We start from the raw sequence: 21,497 nt of genomic DNA on the forward strand, positions 1-21,497 counted from the left end.
TTCTTTGTGCATTGAGAGGCCCAACCCATATGTGCAATACTCCATTCACACATCACACCTCTCTATTAAATGTAAAGGGCAAGGACTGGTCACTCATCCCACCCTCTGTCTCACACTCACTAATAGATACAGAGGGTAGACCATACTCACAGCCCATCCTGTTAGGATGAAATCTCACATCACTCAATTGTTTATCAATGAAGATCTCTTCGTCTATTGTTAGCATCAGGGAGTTGATAACGAGGTGTACCCAAGGAGGTAGCCAACACGTCTGGTACTTCGATTGGGTTGGAAAAGAGATCACATCTATTGAAGGGGTCAGACAAACTGATGAAGTTGCGGAGACAATGCACCAAGGGAGGTGGCTTGGAATTGTATCTGAAGAAGTTCTGCTAGTGAGTTAGCTATCCTGAACTATGGGGTATTACCACCTTTTCCACAGCGAGTTTCTCATCCAAGGGTGTTTCCACCTTTTCTTGGAATGAGGCCTGCTATGACAGGGAATTTCTTCATTTTCTCCCATAACAGTTTGTTTTGTAATTTTTTTTTACTTTTTATTTCTTACTCCCGAGGATGTTTCCACCTTTTCTCGAAGAATAGGTCGGCATGACAGGGGGACTGAAGTCCTTTTCTCCCATGATTGATATATTTTTATTTTATTTTATTTTTTATTGTCTTTGAAGTGGCGAATGGCAGGGACGCCATGTATCCAAGCCATCCTCGCTACCTCTACTGGATCAAACGAGAGGAGAACAAAGTAGGGATGGGAGGTTTCTGGGAGGGGCTAGGAGAAGGATGCCGCCTCGTAAAGAAGAGCATAATGGCTATTAGTAGCACAAGGAGAAGGACAATGTGATGCCTAAAAGGGAAAGGATGGGTCAACTATGATTGTCAAGATCCCCAGGGAGAGAAGTACTTCTTCAGGTGATAACCATTGATCAAGAAGGGATCATCAAAGGCATCCAATGTCTGGACTTAGACTAAGCCATTCAAATTAACGGCAAGTACCTTATAAGGACCCATCCGTGTTGTTGAAGCTTGCCTAGAAACTTGCCAAATTGGAAATCATAAGCGAGAACTAAGTCACCTTCCTTGAACTCCTTCTGCTTGTTTGATGAAGCTGTCATGATAGACCTTTCTGCGAGCTTGTTTGGTTTCCATGCACTGTAGGGCCATCTTGTAGATCTCATCAAGACACTCCAAGTACAAGAGATGGTGTTGTAGGGACTTGGCATCTCCCAAGCATTCATTGATGGGAGGTTTCTAGGAGGGGCTAGGAGAAGGATGTCGTCTCGTAAAGAAGAGCATAATGGCTGTTAGTAGCACAAGGAGAATGACAATGTGATGCCTAAAAGGGAAAGGGTGGGTCAACTATGATTGTCAAGATCCCCAGGGAGAAAAGTACTTCTTCAGGCGATAGCCATTGATCAAGAAGGGATCATCAAAGGCATCCACTGTTTGGACTTAGACTAAGCCATTCAGATTAACGGCAAGTACCTTATAAGGACCAATCCATGTTGTTGTTGAAGCTTGCCTAGAAACTTACCAAATTGGAAATCATAAGTGAGAACTAAGTCACCTTCCTTGAACTCCTTCCGCTTGATGAAATTGTCATGATAGACCTTTCTGCAAGCTTGTGTGGTTTCCATGCACTGTAGGGCCATCTTGCAGATCTCATCAAGACACTCCAAGTACAAGAGATGGTGTTGTAGGGACTTGGCATCTCCCAAGCATTCATTGATGGCTATGCGCAGAGAGGGTAGCTCGAGTTCAACAGGAAAGATGGCTTTTGTACCATACACCAACTGGAAAGAAGTTTGTCTTGTAGCTGCTTTATGGGAGGTTCTATACGCCTAGAGGGCCTCTATAATTTGATTATCCCAATCACGATGATGTGTGGCAATCATCCTTGTCAGGATCCAACAGAGGATGTGATTGGTAACTTCAATCTGGCCGTTGGCTCTAGGGCAATAGGGGGTGGACTTGCGATGGCAAATCTTATACAGATCTATCAATTCTTCCATGATTTTGTTAAGGATGTGGGTACCTCTATCATTGACAAGCTCTAGGGGACTGCTAAAATAGGTGATGATATTCTCGTGCAGGAACAAGGCTACGCTATTACCATCGTCCCACTTCAGAGCTTTAGCTTCATACCACTTGGTGACATAATCTGTACATACTAGGATTTTATTATTCTGCTTTTGTCTGGTGGGGGGATCGATTGAACCTACGAAGTCGATGCCCCACTTCTCAAATGGCTTCAAGGAAAGGATAGGTTGCAGTGGCATGGCACTAGTCTTGGTGGGTTTCCCCATCCATTGACATGCATCACATCGCTTACAATAGTCATAGTAGGCATCCTTGTGGAGGGTCGGCCACCAGTATCCTATGAGTAGAGCCTTCCTAGCTGTGGCTTCTCCTGCCAAAGTGTCCTCCACATGGCTTGTCATGGCAAGCCTTAAGAACAATCCCACTCTCATATCCTGCAACACCGTCTGAGTACTTTCTTTGCCTTTCTTGTATAGTGCACTGCCTAACAGGGTGTAGGGGGTTGATTCTAACAGAAGCTTCTTCCTTTCCCGACTAGAAGTGCTAGGAGGATACTATTGGGTTGCCAGTAGGTTGGCGATATTTGCATACCAGGGGGTGATAGTTTCGACTAGAAACAAAGAAGTATCAGCGAGGTCTAGATCATCCTGCTCCTCGTCTGCATTCTGCAAGATATGCGACAGATGATCAGCCAAAACATCGGAGCGACCAGGTTTGGTGATTACCTCAAAGTCAAACTCCTAGAATAGAAGGAGTCATCTCATCATTCTTCCCTTCACATATGCTTTGTTCATTAGGAAGGATAGGGCCTCATGATCCACATAAAATTTGAAGTGAGTTAATAGTAGGGTAGTGGCAAAACTTCTCTAGAGCAAACACCATTGCCAAACACTCCAGCTTTGTCACTGTATAGTTACACTCTTTTTCAATTACTTTTTGGCTTGTATAGTAGATGGGCTGATCCAACTTGGAGGAGCCTTTCTAGCATAAGACTGCGCCTAAGCCTTTAATTGATGCATTAGTGTGCACATGGAACTCCTTCATCCAATCAGGAGGTTGCAGGATAGTTGTCTCAACCAGGCAATGTTTCAGAGTGTTAAAGGCCTGATCACAATCCTCTGTCCAAATGAACTCCACATGTTCCTTAGAAGATTATCCAGGGGGGCTGCCTTTGTTGCAAAATGGGCTATGAAACTTTTGTAGTAGCCCACATGGCCTAGAAATCCCCTCAATTTTTTGAGGTTGGTTGGTGCTGTCAAGGCGGCAATTTTCTCAATCTTTGCAGGGTCTATTGCTATCCCTTGTGTAGAGACAATGTGGCCCAACAGGACTCCAAAAGAGACTCCAAAAATGCATTTGTTGGGGTTGAGGGAGATCCCATACTCCCGACATCGATCAAAGCATTGCTCCAAATGTCCCCAATGTTTAAGGATCAAACTGTAAACACACAAATCATCCAAGTATACCTCAATGAAGTTGTGTAGATGATTTTGAAATGCGGCCATCATGACTCACTGGAAGGTAGCAAGGGCATTGCCGAGCCCAAATGGCATCACTTTAGGCATAGGTCCCCCACTCTGTTGTGAAGGTTTTCTGCTATCTGCACTTGGTTATAACCACTAAATCCATCCAGGAGGGAGTAAAGCTCATGGCCTGCCATTGTGTCCAACAATTCGTCATTGAAAGGGATAGAAAAGTGATCCTTGTTTGTCTTTGAATTCAACTTTTGGAAATCCACACATATTCACAATTTTCCATTCTTCTTGGGTACAACCACAATGGGTGAGACTCATTCACTGTTGGCCACTGGATATATGAACTCGACTTCCAGAAGCTTCAGCAACTCTGCTTTTACCAAGGTAGAGTAGTTTGGGTTCATTCGCATCTGTCATTGTCGTACAGGCTTGGCATCAGGCTCTAGATCAACGTCATGTTGGCATATTGTGGGATTGATCCCCTTTAGATCTTTATAAGACCATGCAAACACGTCCAAGTTCTCTTTCAATAAGTTATGCAAAATCGATAGCTCCTCTTCTGGCAAGCTGCTACCCACCTTAGGTGGCATTCAGAGCCATCTACATCCACAAAAGTCAACTGTCTTTCACCTTCTACTTCACAGATGAAGGTCCCACAGACTACTTCTAGATACAGATCTGACTCCTTCAAGGGAGTGGTGTCCTCATCTGATGTTCCACTAGAACCGACTTCTTCTTTGGGTTGCTCCTTCAAATGTTGAAATGGGATTAGGGTTGTTTCAAGTTTGGTTTCAAAATTAGTTACCTCTTGGCTTGAGGACTCATCTTCTGATGATGCATCCAAGAACGTCACATAATAGGGACCCTTTGCATTTTGTTTGAGCTGTAGGACTGGAGGTTGTTGGTAAGGTGCATCATCATCATCTTCTTTAAAGAAGGATAACTTTGGACGACAAGAGCCACTACCGAAGGAAGGTTTATTCTTCTTAATCCATTTCTTATAAAGATTTTGTATATGAGAGGATCCATTTACCAAACCAAACGGTACCATCGCAATTTTGTCCCACAGCATGAGATCTTCTTTTTCTGGTGCTTTTGGGACCTCCTCCTCATATGTATCCTCTTTAGGTGGGATAGATTCTTCCATTTTTCTTTCATAACCGTCTTCCTCAGTATCATCTTTGTCCTCTTCAGACTTTGTCTTTGTCTCTGTCTCTATAGGAGCTCTATAAGAGAAGAACATGTTCTCTGTTTCATCTTCTGCCTCTATCTCTAGCTTTGCTTTGGCCATGTAGCAGGGAGAGTAGTACATCCAAGCCTCTATCTCCCTATCAGAGGTAATGTCAGAAGTCATTTTTATTTCAGGCAGGAAGTATTCACCTATTGACAATGAATTTCATCTTGAGGGAGTTGGCTTACGGTGCCCACTATTAGGGACTGTGCCTCTATTTTCTTGGGAAAGATATGTTTAACAACTTCTTCTTCTGCTCATGTACCATCTATACCTTCATTGGAGGAGTCTGATAAGACTTTGATAGAGGTAGATCCATTACCTTTTTGCAACCCATATAACTTCAACACCACTTTGTTGGATCCTCTGCCTAGGGTTAGGGTTCCTTTGAATCAATCCATCCTCACTCTCTCTTCAAAAAGTCATGGTCTCAGTAGTAGCAGACGGTATGAGGTCCCATAAGAATTTGGTTTCACCACCAGATACGTCAACCAATAGTCTCTTCCTGCCAGGGTTGTCTTCACATTGTCAAGTATTTTTCTGAAAACTGAAAACCCCTAGTCAAACTGTAGTTAGGTTTGGTTTTTGTTAACTTAGTTGTTTGCGTGACTATTTATTTTGTCATTTTGTAATTGGATTTCTTGTGTTTGTCTAGCTTAGGATTTGTTTCTGTCATTTTGTCTGGTTGTGAAACTTGATAGCCTTGGTCAAGCTTGGTATTTTTTTGAACAGGTTGAAGCTAGATTTTGTCAATAGGCCGAACATTGTGGAACACGTTTGATTTCTTGTTGAGACTCTTGCACTTCATGTGGATGATGGGTTCACGAGCACTTCACATTGCACTTGTTTGATGCACTACACTCGGGGGTCGTCTCTTGAATTGTTTCAATATTACCATGCCGTGGGTTAGGATTATGCACATTTTGCACCATCGTTGAGCACTAGCATGGTATGAGGTCCACTATAGCTAAATGCAGTAAATCTTAGATGAACGTGCACTTGAGAGAGCACCTGTCATTGAGCACACACATTTCTTGCATACACGATATTTGGGAATGCATACATTATTTTTTTCGTGTGAGCATTGTATGAATGGTGCATATCATAGATCCAAATGCATATTTTTTCAAATCATGAATGATTGGGCACGGAGTTCTTTTCAAAAAACCATATTCTTGCTAGGGCACATTGCATAAAAAAGAGGTTCATATCTAGAGAATATTTATTTTGAAGACTCAAGGATCAAAGGAAAAGGTCGTAAGTTTTACATCATCAGCGAGTATTTCTTGAAGAAAAAGAGGACATGTGTGCTAAAAGTGTATGCAATTACAAGAACAATAGGCCAAGGAAGAGAATAAGTCGTCCAAGATAAAAGATGGAGAAAAATGATGTGTTTTATGAAAATCAATACTTTTGCCCATTTTTATGGATTTTCGTAATTTTTCTCGCACTAACTTGTTGACCAAATGTGTTTTGATTGTTTTGAGTAGCTAGATGACCATATTCAGAGTTCATATGATGAAGTTATGATCCAAACAAGTTGCAAACAGGCATAGGGAAGAAAAAACGAAAATAGTGAAAAGTAGTAGAAAAGCAAAGGCCAAAATCTGAAAGCAAAAAGCCTAATGTATGTGTGAGAACCTATGAAAACTATATAAGGATTAGGAAGAGAAGAGAAAGGGGTCTTCCCCCTCAATTCCAATTGTACTTTGTGAGAGGAGGTGAGAGGAGGGTCGCATGCAAGAGCAAACTCTTGTTATGCTAACTTTAAAAGTCCGAGAATTTGGATATCAAAGGGCCCAATGACGGCCCAAGGTTATCAAGGTGTGAAGTTTCCATAATATTGGATTTGTCTTCAAATTTTTTTTATTTTTTTGTACAAAGTGTTGGTGTTTTCAAAATTTGTGTTTGAGTGATGCTCTACCCGCATCGGGTTTTTAGTTGTTTGAGCTACAAGAGGCATTGTATTATGTTGTTTTGTTTTTGTGTGTGGTTTGTGGTGTTCTGTCAAATATTTAAAATTTTTATGTTGTGTTGTGCATCCCACAAATTCAATTCCCCCAATTTGTACTCCTTAACATCTCATTATTGGGTTGTGAGTGAGGCTTGCTGTTGAGAGTGGAAAAGACTGAATTTTTGATTGATTTTTGTTATTTTTGAGGTCTGAATGATTGATTTTTGGATGGATTTAGAGTGATGTATGGTTGATAATGGAAGTGTTTGAGAGTGTTTTGGATGATATTGATTATGTTTTGGAAGTTCATGATGATTTTTAGTGGAAATATGAACCTTTGTGATGTTCTGATAGGTTCTGTTGAGGTTCTGATTGGTTCTGATACCTTCTGTATATATGAAGCATGGATTGATGATTGATGAAAGTTGAAATATTTTGAAAGCTTATTGAATAGTTTTTGATAGTTTGGAATGGTTTTAGTATGAGTTATGAGGATATGCTGTTCTCTGATGACCTTCTGTAACTCTTTGTAAACCTTCTGTAGAGTCTCTGTCTCTGCTCTGTCTCTGTTCTGTCTCTGCTATGTTCCTGTTCTGTTCTATTCTCTAGATCTTCTGTAAGTGTTCTGTAGAATGTATGTGTGACTTTGGGAAAGTTTTCTAACTTTTGGAAAGGACGAATCTAATTTCAAAAGAGCTAAAACAAATGGAAGAAGCAACTACTGAAGAAGACTGGAGTGACAGTGACAGTAGTGAGCTATGAAGAGACACTGTAGTGGCTCTGGTACCTCTTCGCATCAGACATACCTCTTGGGAGGTGTATCCACGACCTAAGAAGGATTATTGAGAGTCATTATTGGAGTATTTTAGCGAGAAAATGATGTACTATTGAGAGAGAGAGAGAGAGAGAGAGAGAGAGAGTTAGAGATAGCCAATTCTATCAAAACAGTGTAACTGTATATGAGAGATTGAGAGAGAAAACTATGAAGACATTGAAGATGAATAATATGTGATTGATTTCCATTCAAAAATGGTGTATTCTTTTATGTTCCTTGTTCTATTGAAGGATTCTGTGAAGATGTTGAAGATTATGGTTGATTTTATCAAATCCGTGGGAGATATTTACTATGATGCTGCATGAAGATTTGCTGTTTTCTTTGTTTTGGTAATCAAAAGAATGAAATAAAATCTTGTTGATGTTACAAGATAGATTTTCTTGCAGTAGAATCCCCTTTTCCTTGGTGTTCCTCTTAGGGCTCCATGTTTTTGGTGCGCAGCCGGGGAAACTTGCCATCAACAAGCATAAGAAGAGACTGAAAATGAAAGAAATGGCATTGCCAAGAATAGAAGATCTCAATGGATGTTTGCAAAGTTCCTTCTTCCACTGAAGAGTTGGAGATTCTCATTATCAAAGCCACTTTCCATAAAAAGTTCATCCCACAATGGCGAAAACATATTACATCATGATGCATGCTCTATGTGGTGGACTGTTTCCTCTTCCTGTTGAAGCATCAGAAATTTGCATCTTGGTGGAAAATTGTTTGGGAACAAACTGAAGAGCAGAAGCAGACAGAATGACTATCCATGGAAGATTTGGTATTCATTGAGAAGTTTCCAGACATCATCAAGTGGAAGATTGTGAAGAAGCTTTAGGAGTCATGGTTAGTGGAGGTTCACAAAAACAAGGAGGAAAAGAGTTGGAATTTGTTCATGGATGCTCAACACCAAGATATGTGGGATGCTTGGTGCACTGATAATCTTCTGTTTGTCCAATTAGCAACCCACTGGAAGTTGGTAGACAGAGTGTTTTTCACAACATACACTGTTGAAACCCTCAGAAGTTGGCATTATTATAATGTTGGCACAACAATGATCCTAAAGAAGAATGAGTTTTAATACTTTCAGAATGGAATTTCTCCTCCTCTTTAGTGGTTTGAAAGCCGAATTCAAAGATGCTGAAAAGAAGGAAGTAGAGGAGATGTTGGCCAGAGAGTTCCCTAGAGAGACTGGAGCCCTCTTTGATTCTATTCTATTGAGTACTGAACAACTGGTTGGAGCCAAGCCCCTGATGAATGATGCAATCAAGAGGCAAGCGTTAGAACGAGTCCAGAGGTATGTGAGAAGAGAGAATGCAAGAATCAAGGCTGAGAACGAGCTTGTAGCAGAAGCCTCCTTTGACGCCCTAAAAGCACTCTTTACAGAAGTCCCCATGGCGACTCAAGGTCCCCTTCCTAGTCAGATTTGTCCTGGAAATATTGATGACATGCCATCAAATGCAGTCCCATTGCCAGTTTTTAAGGGAGAGTACAACGAAGACCCTGATATTCATGTAGCAGAATTTATGGTAGCATGTGTGGCTAACAATGCTAAAACCCCTGAGCATTGGTTAGCAATATTCCCCGCCACCTTCAAAGGCGCAGCGTTTCAGTGGTATGAGAGACAAGCAGCAGGAACTTTTGGCACATGGGACGACCTGAAGTTGGCCTTCCTCACTAAATTCAGGCGTGAAGTTTTTGAAGAGCAGATGCAAGAGGAGTTCATGAACCTAAGTCAATCCTCTAGAGAAAGAGTAGAAGCTTATGTTTCGCAAATGGAATCCATCCTGAAGAGATGGACTAACCATCATTTTAATGAAGGTATCCAGAAAGGAGTGTTTATTAGAGGCCTACAACCAGAAGTTTGCAAGTTCGTGGAATTGAGAAGACCAGTCAATCTGCAAGCTGCAGTGGAAGGTGCAAGATTGTATGACGAAGTTGAAGCAAGGTTATCAATGACTCCAGGAAGAGGAGTCTTACATCCTCCCATGTGCCAGGAATAGTATACCCACCAAATGCAATCCCAGGGACAGTTCCCTATTCCTATCCCCAGATGCAAATAGTGCCGCAGTATAGTGGACCTAATCTACTGTGGTCACCATTGACGACAGTGCCTCAAATGATGGTTCAACCACAACAACAGTGGCCTCAAACAGTTCCTCCAATGGCAACTCAACAATAGTGGAACCCTACCAATTGGAATCAACAATCCCAAGTCTCAGCACGAGCTCTAAATCATAACCAGAACAGAGGACCTTCCAGATCAACCCAACCAGTGTATGCAATAATTACAGAAGCTTCCCAAAACCCTACTACAAGTACTTCAGGAGGTGAAAATTTGAAGGACTACTTATCCAACTCAGTTGCAAGTATTAAGAAAGAGCTTATGGATGTGATTACAGAGCAGCTACAGACACTGAAGGTGAATATCACCAATATATCCACCCCTGCGGGAGATGGAAGAGATGTTATGCGCTCTAATACATGGTGCGGAAAGTGTCATCAAGTGGGACATTTAGCCACTGAATGTACCCGAAAATCAACCATTCATGGAGCCTTCTGTTCCTACTATTTGAGGAAGAACCATATAGAGGATATTTGCTCTCTTAAAGAGATACATGAAGAAAGACAGAAAGATGAAAATGCAAGATTCAACTTGCTAGAGTCCAAAATGACAACACAGGATATTGGACCAAAGCGTAGGGATTTTGGTCCTAATTTTGGTCCAAGGAGGTTTCCCTCTCAAAGTTACAGAGGACAACAGTCTGGCGGTGGTCAGAGATCAGAAGTGGAATGTTATAGGTGTGGAGAAAAGGGTCATATCTCCTTGAATTGGCCAAACCCTAGATGATCTATGGATTACAAGTCCTTATGCAGCCGATGCAAAGGAGAAGGCCACACTGCAAAGGACTGTCCAAGTCCAGCCCCTGTAAAGACCAATGCCACTGATAGCCAACAGACAACACAAGAGCCTGCCTCCAATTTGGTAGAGTTGGAAGTTTCCGTTATCACGCGTGCGAAGAAGAAGGAACCAGTTGTCCAGAATGAAAATAATTCTCTTGCTAAGACTGTGAAGTTCAACCTGCCAACAGAGGGACAGAGTAGTATAGGATAGAACATTGCACTACAGAGCACTGCAGTGCCACAGAGAGTCACAAAGACAGTCCCAGAAATAGGACCAAAGGTCCAAGAGATAGACGATGCAGAAGCACCTCCAAAAACAAAAGAAGTGATGATGCTGCCATTGTTATAAGAAAAAGGAAAGATGAAAATGGGTGTAGTCCCATTCTCGAGCAGGCTGGAGAAGCTTGTGGATCCTATCAAAGAATATGACTTTGGTAAAAGACCTAGACACTTTTAAACCAAACTTAACATTCCGGAAGTTGCTGATGTTGTCTCCTAGCTGCCGAAAGAAATTCAAAAGCAACTTGACAAGAAGAAGCGGACTAAGGATTGCTTCCCCAACAACAATAAAGTCCAACAGAGCCGCAGAACCTACGAAGGAAGTAGATGTGGCTAACGCCTTCCTAGATCCTGGAACACGAGAGATTAGTGTATGGATTGAAGGATGCTTTATCTCAGATGCATTGATTGATGGAGGCTCATCAGTAAACATAATGACGGATGTGACAATGAAGGACTTAGGGTTGCAAGGAATTCAACCTACACAGTGGCTTATCAGATTGGCAGACCAAATCAGAATTAAACAGTTTGGCATCCTCCCATACGTAAAAACAACCCTTGCAGGAAGAGACTATTAGTTGACCTATCTGGTGGTTAAACCAAATTCTTATGGGACCTCATACCCTCTGCTTTTGGGAAGACCTTGGCTTTTTGAAGTAAGAGCCAGGACGGATTGGTTCAAAGGAACTCTAACCCTAGGCAGATGGAGCCCCAAGAGGAACACCAAGGAAAAATGAATTCTCTTGCAAGAAAATCTATCTTGTAACATCAACAAGCTTGTTTATCATGTTTCATATGATCACAATAAAGAAAAGAACACCAGGCACAACAAATCTTCATGCAACATCATGTAGATCTCCCACGGATTTAATAGAATCAACCATATTCTTCAATATCTTCACAAAATCTATCAATAAAACAAAGAAAGCAAAATAATACACCATCTTTGAATGGAAATACATCACATAGTATTCAACTTCAATATCTTCATAATCTTCTCTCTCAATCTCTCATATACAATCACTCTGTTTCAGTAGAATTAGCTATCTCTGACTCTCTCTCTCTCTCACTCCATCAATAATACATCATATCCTCTCTACAATCTCTCAAAATCACTCTCAATAATCCCTCTTAGGTCGTGGATACCCCTCCCAAGAGGTATGTCTGATATGAAAAGTCACCAGAGCCACTACAGTGTCTTTTCATAGTTCACTACTGTCACTTCACTCTAGTCTTCACTTGAGTCTTCAGCAGCTACTTCTTCCACTTCTTCCAGCTCTTTTGCACTTGTATTCACCTCTTACCAAGGTTAGAAAACTTTCCCAAGCTACACTCTCATCCATCAGAACACATACAGAAGCATACAGAACAGTCACAGAACAGTACCAGAACAGCTACAGTACAGAACATAACAGAACAGAACAGAAACAGAAGCTCTTCAGAAGACCTACAGAAGGTTACAGAAGATCATCAAAACCACATAACTCATTCTCAAACCATTCCAAACTCTCACAAACCATTCAATAAACTTTCACAATATCTCAATCTTCATCAATCAATACTCCATCCCTCCTTACAGAAGATAATCAGAACAAAACAGAGCAAAACAGAGCAAAACAGAAGGTATACAGAACCAATCAGAACCTATTAGAACATCACAGAACCACCAATAATCATCATGAACTTCCAAAACACAATCAATATCATCCAAAACACTCTCAAACCACTTCCAAACCAATCAATCATCTCATAAAATCAACCATTCAGTTCTCAAAAACAACAAAAATCAGCCAAAAAACAAGTCATTTCAACACTCAACATATCCCCACACTTAATAAGGAAGCGTCCTCGCGACCCAGGAAAAAGGGAATACAAGTTCAGGGAAAAGCTCAACTTTGATCTTCAATATCTTTTCACAAAGAATCCATCCACCACGACCCTAACTTATAACCTGTATCTAATATAAAAATACAAAGAAAGGAAAACCCTTTTTACATTAATACCGCTTATAAAACTAAAAATCACAACAAATTTGTAAATGATATAATATGTTTTTTCTTCTTCATCAGCATCATCTTCAATTCTCCAACCACGACCCCATCACCACAAATCTCCAAAATGTAGCTCGTACACGAAATCCAATAGGAAACCACCACGTTCGTATTACATAAATGAACTCACAACACAAACACTAATACAACACAACCATCTGAATGACTCCTTCAAAAAGAGAGTTTTTCATTTAAAAAGCATCCACCATACATTGGAAAGGTATCAATGAAGATGATCCCTCTTAAAAGATTGATGTTGTCGGAAACGATCCATAGACAAGGATTCATCTACAAAGTTTTTAGGAGGATTTTGAAAAAATTGGAGACAGCACATCCTTTCCGACAGGACCAAGTATCTGCTAGGCAAACAAAGGGCATGAAAATACAATATCTCTAGCTGCTGGGAATCAATGCTTACATTGACATTCATGCACAACTTTGGAATAGGCTTGGAATCATTATGAGAGTGCCTATGCATATACGCCAGGTACCAAGCAAAGTGAGCAGTTAATCTCACCGAGGGATCTGCAGACTGTGAATACTGCTGAGCAAAATGAACATAGTTCTGATAAGCTTGACTGGAAGCTGTCCATTCTCCTGGAATTACTGGCCAATTGATCTGAGGTCCTGTAAGGGAATCATCCGAACTCCAGCCCCTTCTTCTGGACTGATTATCAAACCCATCATAGTCACTAACCAACTGAGGTGGTTGAGATATAGAAGTGTTAGGAGAGGGTAATGGAATAAGGGAAAGTGGATGAAGGGAGGGATAGGAAAAATCATAAAAAGAAGAAAAGGTTAAAGAAGGAGTGGTAGAAATTTGGAGGGAATCACTAAGGAAGGGTGTTAACTGATAAATAGGAAATGTAGAGGGTACATTAATGGATGGAGAAGAACAGGGTGGAGAAGGGAAAAATACCCTATCCTCAATAAAGGAGCAGTATGTAAAAATGGGAATTTGAGGGAAAGATGAAGGTTGGAAAAGAAGGGGTAAAATAGTGGTGGAATTAGATTGACAAAGGGAAAGATATATAACATAGCGGTGAGCCATTTGTTGGTAATAGAGGAGGGTAGGAACAGAAGGTCCTAAGAGAGATCGTCGATGATAGGCATCAAAGAAGGTAGCATCAAATGGATTATGTTTTGAAAGATAGGCTAAGAGATCCATCCTTAGTTGGTTAGTACTCTGGGCAGAGGTACCGTATCAGGCAAGAAAAGAAAAAACTGCATACCGTACCCGTAACCGTATCAAAGACAGTAAACCAAAACAATACCACATCCGACACATATCAAGACTACATCAGTGATACACCAGGACTGGACCAGGAAAACAACTCTAATGACTGCACATATCCATCCCACGAAACCGATTCATTAAAAAGGGGAAATAAGTGCAGTGAGGGAGGATTAATTTAATGAAGGGTTGATTTTGATAAATTATTAAGAATGGGTGAATTTTTATTAGGTGATAAACCTTAGCAAGAAAATGGCGGTTCCTTATTATAAATTAAATTACCAATTATTAGGTGAAAACGGTGCGTTAATTCAAATCCCGGACTTTGATACCCGACTGGGTCTCTAAATGCAAGTTCATTGATTACAAATTAAGGTGATGTGGAGCGCTTTTTTGCCAGCGCGTGCTCGTGTGACGGCTGGTTCATTTTAATTAAAAATTAAAGTGCCTCTGTAGCGCACGTAGCGCGTGCGAAGTGAACAGCGGGTTTATTTTAATTAAAAAGTATGTGTGTGTATAGCGCGAAGGTGCGTGGAAACTGTGGGTGAATTAAAGAGGTCATTTTAACAATTAATTTGTGATTAAGGGGGAAATGAAAATAAATAAAGCACATAAAATACATACCTGGAAGGGGTGTGTATGTAATGCAGAAATGCGTACGGAAGAGTCCCCCAAAAGAAGTGAATCCAGTAAAGGAAAAGTAAAGACCACTGACTGAACAACAAATACAACACCTTAGTGGGTTTTTTGTTTTATTTAGATTTGTTTTTTATTTATTTATTTTTTTTTTAAATTTGTGGTTTTTAAAAAAATTATATTTTAGGTGTGTTTTGAGTTTGTATTTTGTGTGTTTTTTTTTTTTTGCACATAGAGTCAACCTTCCTTGATTTGAAATAATGGTGAAGAATTCTGTCAGCTTCTCTAGCTCCACTAGCTCCATTGAGGAAATTAGCTCCATGGGTGGTTGAGTAGAAGTTACGATGAGTAGCCTCACTAGCAAAAAGAAGCTGCAATGGAGGGTAATCTGTAGTCTCACACAAAAGGGTAAAAGCAGTGACATAATTCGCCTCTTCCTCCTCCTCTTCAAAATTGAAAGAGGAGCTGGCCAAAGATGATGCCGAAGACGAAACGGACGAGGAAGAGGAAGAAGAGGATAGGGATGACCTTGAGATGACGTGAGAGAGATGATCAAGGCAGGATGACGGTGGTGGTGATGTTCTGGGGAGGGGCTATGCAAGTATGTCAATGTCCAATCCGCTAGCCCCTGTTGCGACTTACGTGTAGAAGCCTTGGCACAAAGGATTGGTAGCCCACTTGCTCCGCACGACTCCCCTGATCATGCTGTGCCGATAGTCCAATTGCTGACATGATTGTGTTGTGGCTTCTTGATCACCGTCATTAGGTAATAAAATTCTGGGCATACGTCCAATTGCCACAGCATCCATGCCCATGCCGAAGCTTGCTAGTGTCTGCACCACCCCATCGATCACCTCGTCATCACTCAATCCCTCCACCTCCAATGCCTCCGCCCCGGCAAACCAACATAGTAGCACTTTCAAACCGTCGTATATGGAGCAAATGGAGAAAGTCCTCCGCATCCACCATGGTATTTGGCTACCATTGTTCCCTTTACGGTACAGAAACTGCTTGAAGGAACGGAAGTTGCTAGGTGCCTCTGGGTCGAATAGCAAGAAGAGCTTGTCCACCACACCGAACTCGAGTCGAGAGATTGATTCAAGCTTCCATGGAGGAAGCTCGGGCTCAAAGAGCTGCTGCTGAGCCACGCCATTTGTCTTATTGCAATTCCATAGTTCATAAAAAGACCTTCTTGTTGAGATGAATGGTGTCCGGAGGCAAACATCTGGCCATTTCATTCACAACGCTGCTGTAGCCCTTGGCTATGGTGAGGTGAGGGCCAGGGAACTCTTTGTCAAGATTGTGGGAGAGAAGGAAGGAGTCTCACTTGAAGCTTTCTTGCTTGCACAATGGGGGAATACACACAAGGGTGGAGGCTGAAAATAGTTTTCCTCTTCTTAGTTGTGTAATCCAAAAGAACTCTAGTACAAAGAAATAGAAGAACCCTATATATGGGTCTCAAACCAAACTCAACTAACTAAGGTGGCATACTAACTAAGCCACGAACTAGAGTAGATAAGGATAGCTATCATGTAGCTATTATTCATGGGCGGTGTATCAACCGCATCTGCAACTGACAAGTCGGTGACATAAATATACAACGGTCACCCTGGCGTATCACGAGTGGAGCTCGATATCTCAACACTCCCCCTCGAGCTCAATCCCAATTCCTGCACACCAAGCAGGTTTCTGAACTTGCGCAGCTTCTCTGCCCCCAATGCCTTCGTGAATATGTCAGCTACCTGATCCTCTGTGCTGACATAAACTAGATCAATAAGACCTAGTAAAACCCTCTCTCGCACATAGTGATAATGCACCTCAATGTGCTTTGTTCTAGCATGATAGACTGGGTTATTTGCCAAGTGTATACTACTCATGTTGTCACAATAAATGACAACTGGCCCATCTGTAGACTGATGCATATCATAAAGTAGCTTATGCAACCAAGCTACCTCACATGCAGCCATTGCTGCACCCCTGTACTCAGCCTCTGTGCTGGATAAGGCAACTGTAGGCTGTTTCTTGCTGCTCCAAGTGACTACAGCACTCCCAAAAGAGAACACATATCCACTGGTAGATCGTCTATCAGAAATGCTACCAGCCCAATCAGCATCAGTGTATCCATGCAACTGTATCTGAACCCCAGTCTCATAAAATAGTCCATACTGCAATGTGGACTTCACATACCTGAGTATGTGTCTAGCCGCATCCAAATGCGGTTTCCTTGGAGCCTGCATAAACTGACTTACCAATCCAACAACATAGCTCAAATCTGGCCTGGTAATAGTCATATAAATCAAGCTTCCTACTATGCGCCTGTACATAGTAGGGTCTTCTAGAAGCTCACCTGCATCTGTGCTCAGCTTCACATTCTGCTCCAAAGGAACTGAAATAGGCTTACAGCCTGTCATCCCATATTTGGACAGCATGTCCAATCCATACTGCCTCTGCAAGAGCTGTATCCCACTTGGTGATCTAATCACCTCAATGCCCAAGAAATAACGCAGCTCTCCCAAATCCTTCATCTCAAACTTCTGCTTCAATAGCATTACAAGTAGCATAATACCTTTCTCTGTTTTTCTCACATAAAGTGAGAAATCTGCCTTGGAAATCTGAAAACCAATAGTGACAAGATACTGTCCTATCTTATCAGACCATGCTCTAGGTGCTTGCTTCAAGCCATACAAGGCTTTCTTCAACCTGCAAACAAACTCAGGATGAACATCATGCACATACCCTGGTGGCTGCTCCATATAGACATCTTCTTGCAAATCACCATGCAAGAAGGCATTCTTTACATCCATCTGATGTAAAGACCATCCCTTTGATGCAGCCATAGCAATGACTGCTCTTACGGTTGCCATCCTTGCAACCGGACTGAATGTTTCTTCATAGTCAATGCCATATGTTTGTGCATACCCCTTGACTACTAATCTTGCCTTGTATCTGTTCACAGAACCATCTGCATTGTGCTTCACCTTATAAACCCACTTACAGCCAATTGCATTCTTATCTTTAGGCAAAGGTACTAACTCCCATGTAGCATTTGCTTCCAAGGCATCCATTTCTTCATCCATGGCTTTCTCCCATTTTTCTTTTCCCATGGCTTGCTCAAAAGAAGTGGGTTCTGGTTCCTGTATCACTTTAACCATATATGCATAGTGAATGGCTGTAAATCCATCATATTTCAGCCTATCCACAGGATACCTAGCTCTCGTAGACCTGCGCAAAGTAGGTTCACTCCCAGGTGCTCTCAAAACATCCCTGGTCTTCCTTACTCCAGGTGTAACAATAGAAGGAATACCCAACTCATCATCAATGCTCTGTTCTGAGCCACTGGATTCACCATCCACATAAGAGTGACCTGCATTCACATCAAACATGGGCTGATCAACTTTCTCTTTTCCTTTTCGTGATACCTGCATACCACTATCTGCATTGCTTTGAGAAGATTCTCCTGATCTCAATCTGCCTATCCATGGCGAAGAATGTGAACCACTGCTAGAGGACGCTCCAGGTCCACTAATATTTTGTGACTGCTGCTGTGAATTCTGTGCAGCATTACCATTTTGTGCATCTACATCATCAATCACATTTACTGGTTTATACCAGCTGCTCATCTCATCAAAAACAACATCTCTGCTCACTGTAAACTTACGAGTAGAAGGGTTATAGCATCTATACCCTTTTTGCTGCAGAGAGTAACCAATGAAGATGCACTTCTCAGCTTTTGGATCCAACTTGGATCTCAGCTCATCTGGCACATGTACATAGGCAATGCAACCAAAAATTTTCAAATGAGAAATATCTGGTTTCCTACCAGTATACCTCTCCTCTGGAGTCATCCCATGTATTGCTGCAGTGGGAGTCCTGTTCATTATATAGACTGCTGTAGCAACTGCTTCAGCCCAATAAAAATCTGGCAGGTCTTTTTCATTGAGCATGGCACGAGATACCTCTCCAATATGCCTGTTTTTCCTTTCTGCAATTCCATTTTGTTGTGGGGTATGACTGCATGAATATTGCTGCTTTATGCCATGCTCCTGCAGGAACCTTGCAAACTCATTTGAGAGGTACTCTCCCCCTCCATCTGACCTTAGGCATTTTATTTGCAGACCTGTTTCTTTTTCAGCCATAGCTTTAAGAGTTTTGAAATGCCCAAAAACTTCACTTTTCTTTTTCATAAAATACACCCAAACTTTTCTGCTATAGTCATCAATAAAAGTGACAAAATAACGACAGCCTCCAAGAGATGCAGCTTTAGTAGTCCAAACATCAGAGTGGATTAATTCCAATGGCTTCTCACTCTCTTGAACGTGTCTAGGAAATGGTTTCCTTGCATGTTTTCCAAACTGACAGGCTTCACATACCTTATGCATTTCTGCAACCTTGAATTTGGGCAATCCTGCAATAATATTTTGGGCCTGCATTGATTTAAGTCGCTGTACATTAACATGACCAATGCGTTTATGCCAGATATCAATATCTGCAACTACACCGGTCCCATGTGCAAACATTGCTGCACTCAATTCAGGCATGTCTGCATCCAATGTAAACATTCTGCCCTTCTTCTTTCCTTTTGCTATCAAGCGACCTTTATTTTTCATATCCTCAACAAAGCATCCATGAGGATTAAATCTGACCTGCAAGCCCTGCTCAACCATTTGACCAACAGAAACCAGATTCTTAGTGATATTCGGGACATGAAATACATCGGACAAGTATTTCTTTTTCCCATCCTGCATAGACAAAGGAATTTTTCCAATCTGCACAATAGGATGTGCAGTATCATCACCAGTCTCCACAAATCCTGGTTTTTCCATTTTCCTTGCATCCTCCATCCATTCTGCATGACCTGTCATGTGGTTTGATGCACCTGAGTCAACATACCATACATCATTGCTTTCTTCTGCACTTGTCACAGAATTGTTCATGTGCTGCACCATGAACAAATGCTCATTTCTGTCATCACCCTGTCTACTAGAAGATACATAATTCCCTTGTTGCAGTTTTCCATTCATGATGTCATTACAATCTGTTACAATCTGTGAAAGAGAATCAGACGCCATTACAGAATACTGCAAAAAATTCTGTCACTGCAAAAAACACAGCTTCACCCTCACAAGGGCAAATCTGCAAAACTGGCGAAAGTGGTATTTGACCACGATTGGTCTTTCCCGCAGCATATACTGCCCTCTTGCTTCACCGCGAAGGGCGTCTCAACCTGAGACACTGCACTCTTGCAATTTTCGGCTGTGCTACCTGCAGAGATCTGCTCCCAAAACAGAAAATGAAAGCAACACTGCTCCTCTTACCAGAACACCACGAGCTTGGCTTGCTTTCTTGAGCTCCTTACCACGAACAAGGCTCTGATACCATGTCAAGATTGTGGGAGAGAAGGAAGGAGTCTCACTTGAAGCTTTCTTGCTTGCACAATGGGGGAATACACACAAGGGTGGAGGCTGAAAACAGTTTTCCTCTTCTTAGTTGTGTAAGCCAAAAGAACTCTAGTACAAAGAAATAGAAGAACCCTATATATGGGTCTCAAACCAAACTCAACTAACTAAGGTGGCATACTAACTGAGCCACGAATTAGAGTAGATAAGGATAGCTATCATGTAGCTATTATTCATGGGCGGTGTATCAACCGCATCTGCAACTGACAAGTCGGTGACATAAATATACAATGGTCACCCTGGCGTATCACGAGTGGAGCTCGATATCTCAACACTCTTTATATTCTTTCGTGGAATCAAGGTCGAGGTCGTGCAGGGAATTAGAGGCGGTGGCTATTCGCTCCATGTCCTCGAGCATGGAGAACACAGACTCCTGCAAGGACCGGCGGTCCCATGGAATTCCGCCATTACAGCCACCGGGAGCTGCTTGAATGTCCTGATCATCGGCCCCCCCCAATCGGACATTTTCTCCTCTAGCGAAGAACACATTTAGATCTTGCCGTGCATGCGATCCCATGCGTCCTTCCACGAAATGCTTCTTGCACGACTGGAATGCGCCTCGCCCCTTCACCTCCACCATAACTCGGTCAAATATATCCACCACCTCAGCCACCAGCCCAGGTGGATCCGTCATCTCCCCTCCTCCTGCTACTATCAGGGTCGGGTTACTTGGGAATCCGGCCTGCCTCTCCCAATTCGGAGCTCCGGCCTCTCGGCCACGTTCCATGGCGCCGATCCGCTCCACATTCGCGTACATAGGGCTGCCTTCCACGCCATGAATCCACGTAGTGCCAAGCTCCACTTGAGCGCCGCCCAGCGAAGAGGTGCAGATCCTCCCGCCCAATCTTGCGCTCGCGTCCAAGACACACACATTGATATCAGCAGCTGCTTCTGATCCACTCTCCTCCTCTCCAGGCAACTGGTCCTGACGAGCAGCAGACGGTTTGCGATGGAGAAGGCGGTATGCGGCTGACAAGCCAGCCATTCCCGCACCGATAATGACCATGCGAGGGCGTCTCCGCTGCAAGCTGTGGGATCCATGAGCGGGAGAAGAGACAAATGAGGATGAGAGAGAGAGAGAGAGAAAATGCGGAAGAAGGTAATGGACAGAAAGTGCAACAATGAGATGGTGTTGATTTCTTTATAAGGTCAAAGCAAAGGGTGAAAGTGCCGGAGGCGAGGACGCGCCGAACGCGGTGATGAACGAACCACAGGATATTATTAGAGAGGGGGAGAATAGAGAAGAAGAGGTGAGGAGTGCGGCAGAGGAGGAAGAGAGACGAGGACGGCGGAGGAGGAGAAGGAGAGACGAAGATGCTAGAGGCTATGGGAAAGGGGGGAGGAGGGCGGCGTGGAGAACAGGGGTGAGGTGTCGTGAAGAAGAGGGAAGAGGTGTGGAGGGAGAGGATGA

The 21,497-nt window shown here is 42.3% G+C and overlaps 1 protein-coding gene and 1 pseudogene across 1 annotated transcript; both read right to left on the reverse strand.

Annotated features, from left to right (window-relative positions):
• Positions 1–2,606: 2,606 nt before the first annotated feature.
• LOC148021820 (putative polyamine oxidase 5) lies at positions 2,607–15,868 on the reverse strand (annotated as a pseudogene).
• Positions 15,869–20,354: 4,486 nt separating this feature from the next.
• Positions 20,355–21,071, reverse strand: LOC148021821 (polyamine oxidase 1-like). The gene has a single exon (XM_087696760.1). The coding sequence runs from the start codon at positions 21,069–21,071 to the stop codon at positions 20,355–20,357; it is 717 nt and encodes a 238-aa protein (XP_087552886.1).
• Between the last annotated feature and the right edge of the window lie 426 nt (positions 21,072–21,497).

This window comes from Lygodium microphyllum, chromosome 17, assembly GCF_053477565.2.
Source record: "Lygodium microphyllum isolate KBCC chromosome 17, Lygodium_microphyllum_v1.1.10, whole genome shotgun sequence".
Lineage (NCBI taxonomy): Eukaryota > Viridiplantae > Streptophyta > Polypodiopsida > Schizaeales > Lygodiaceae > Lygodium > Lygodium microphyllum.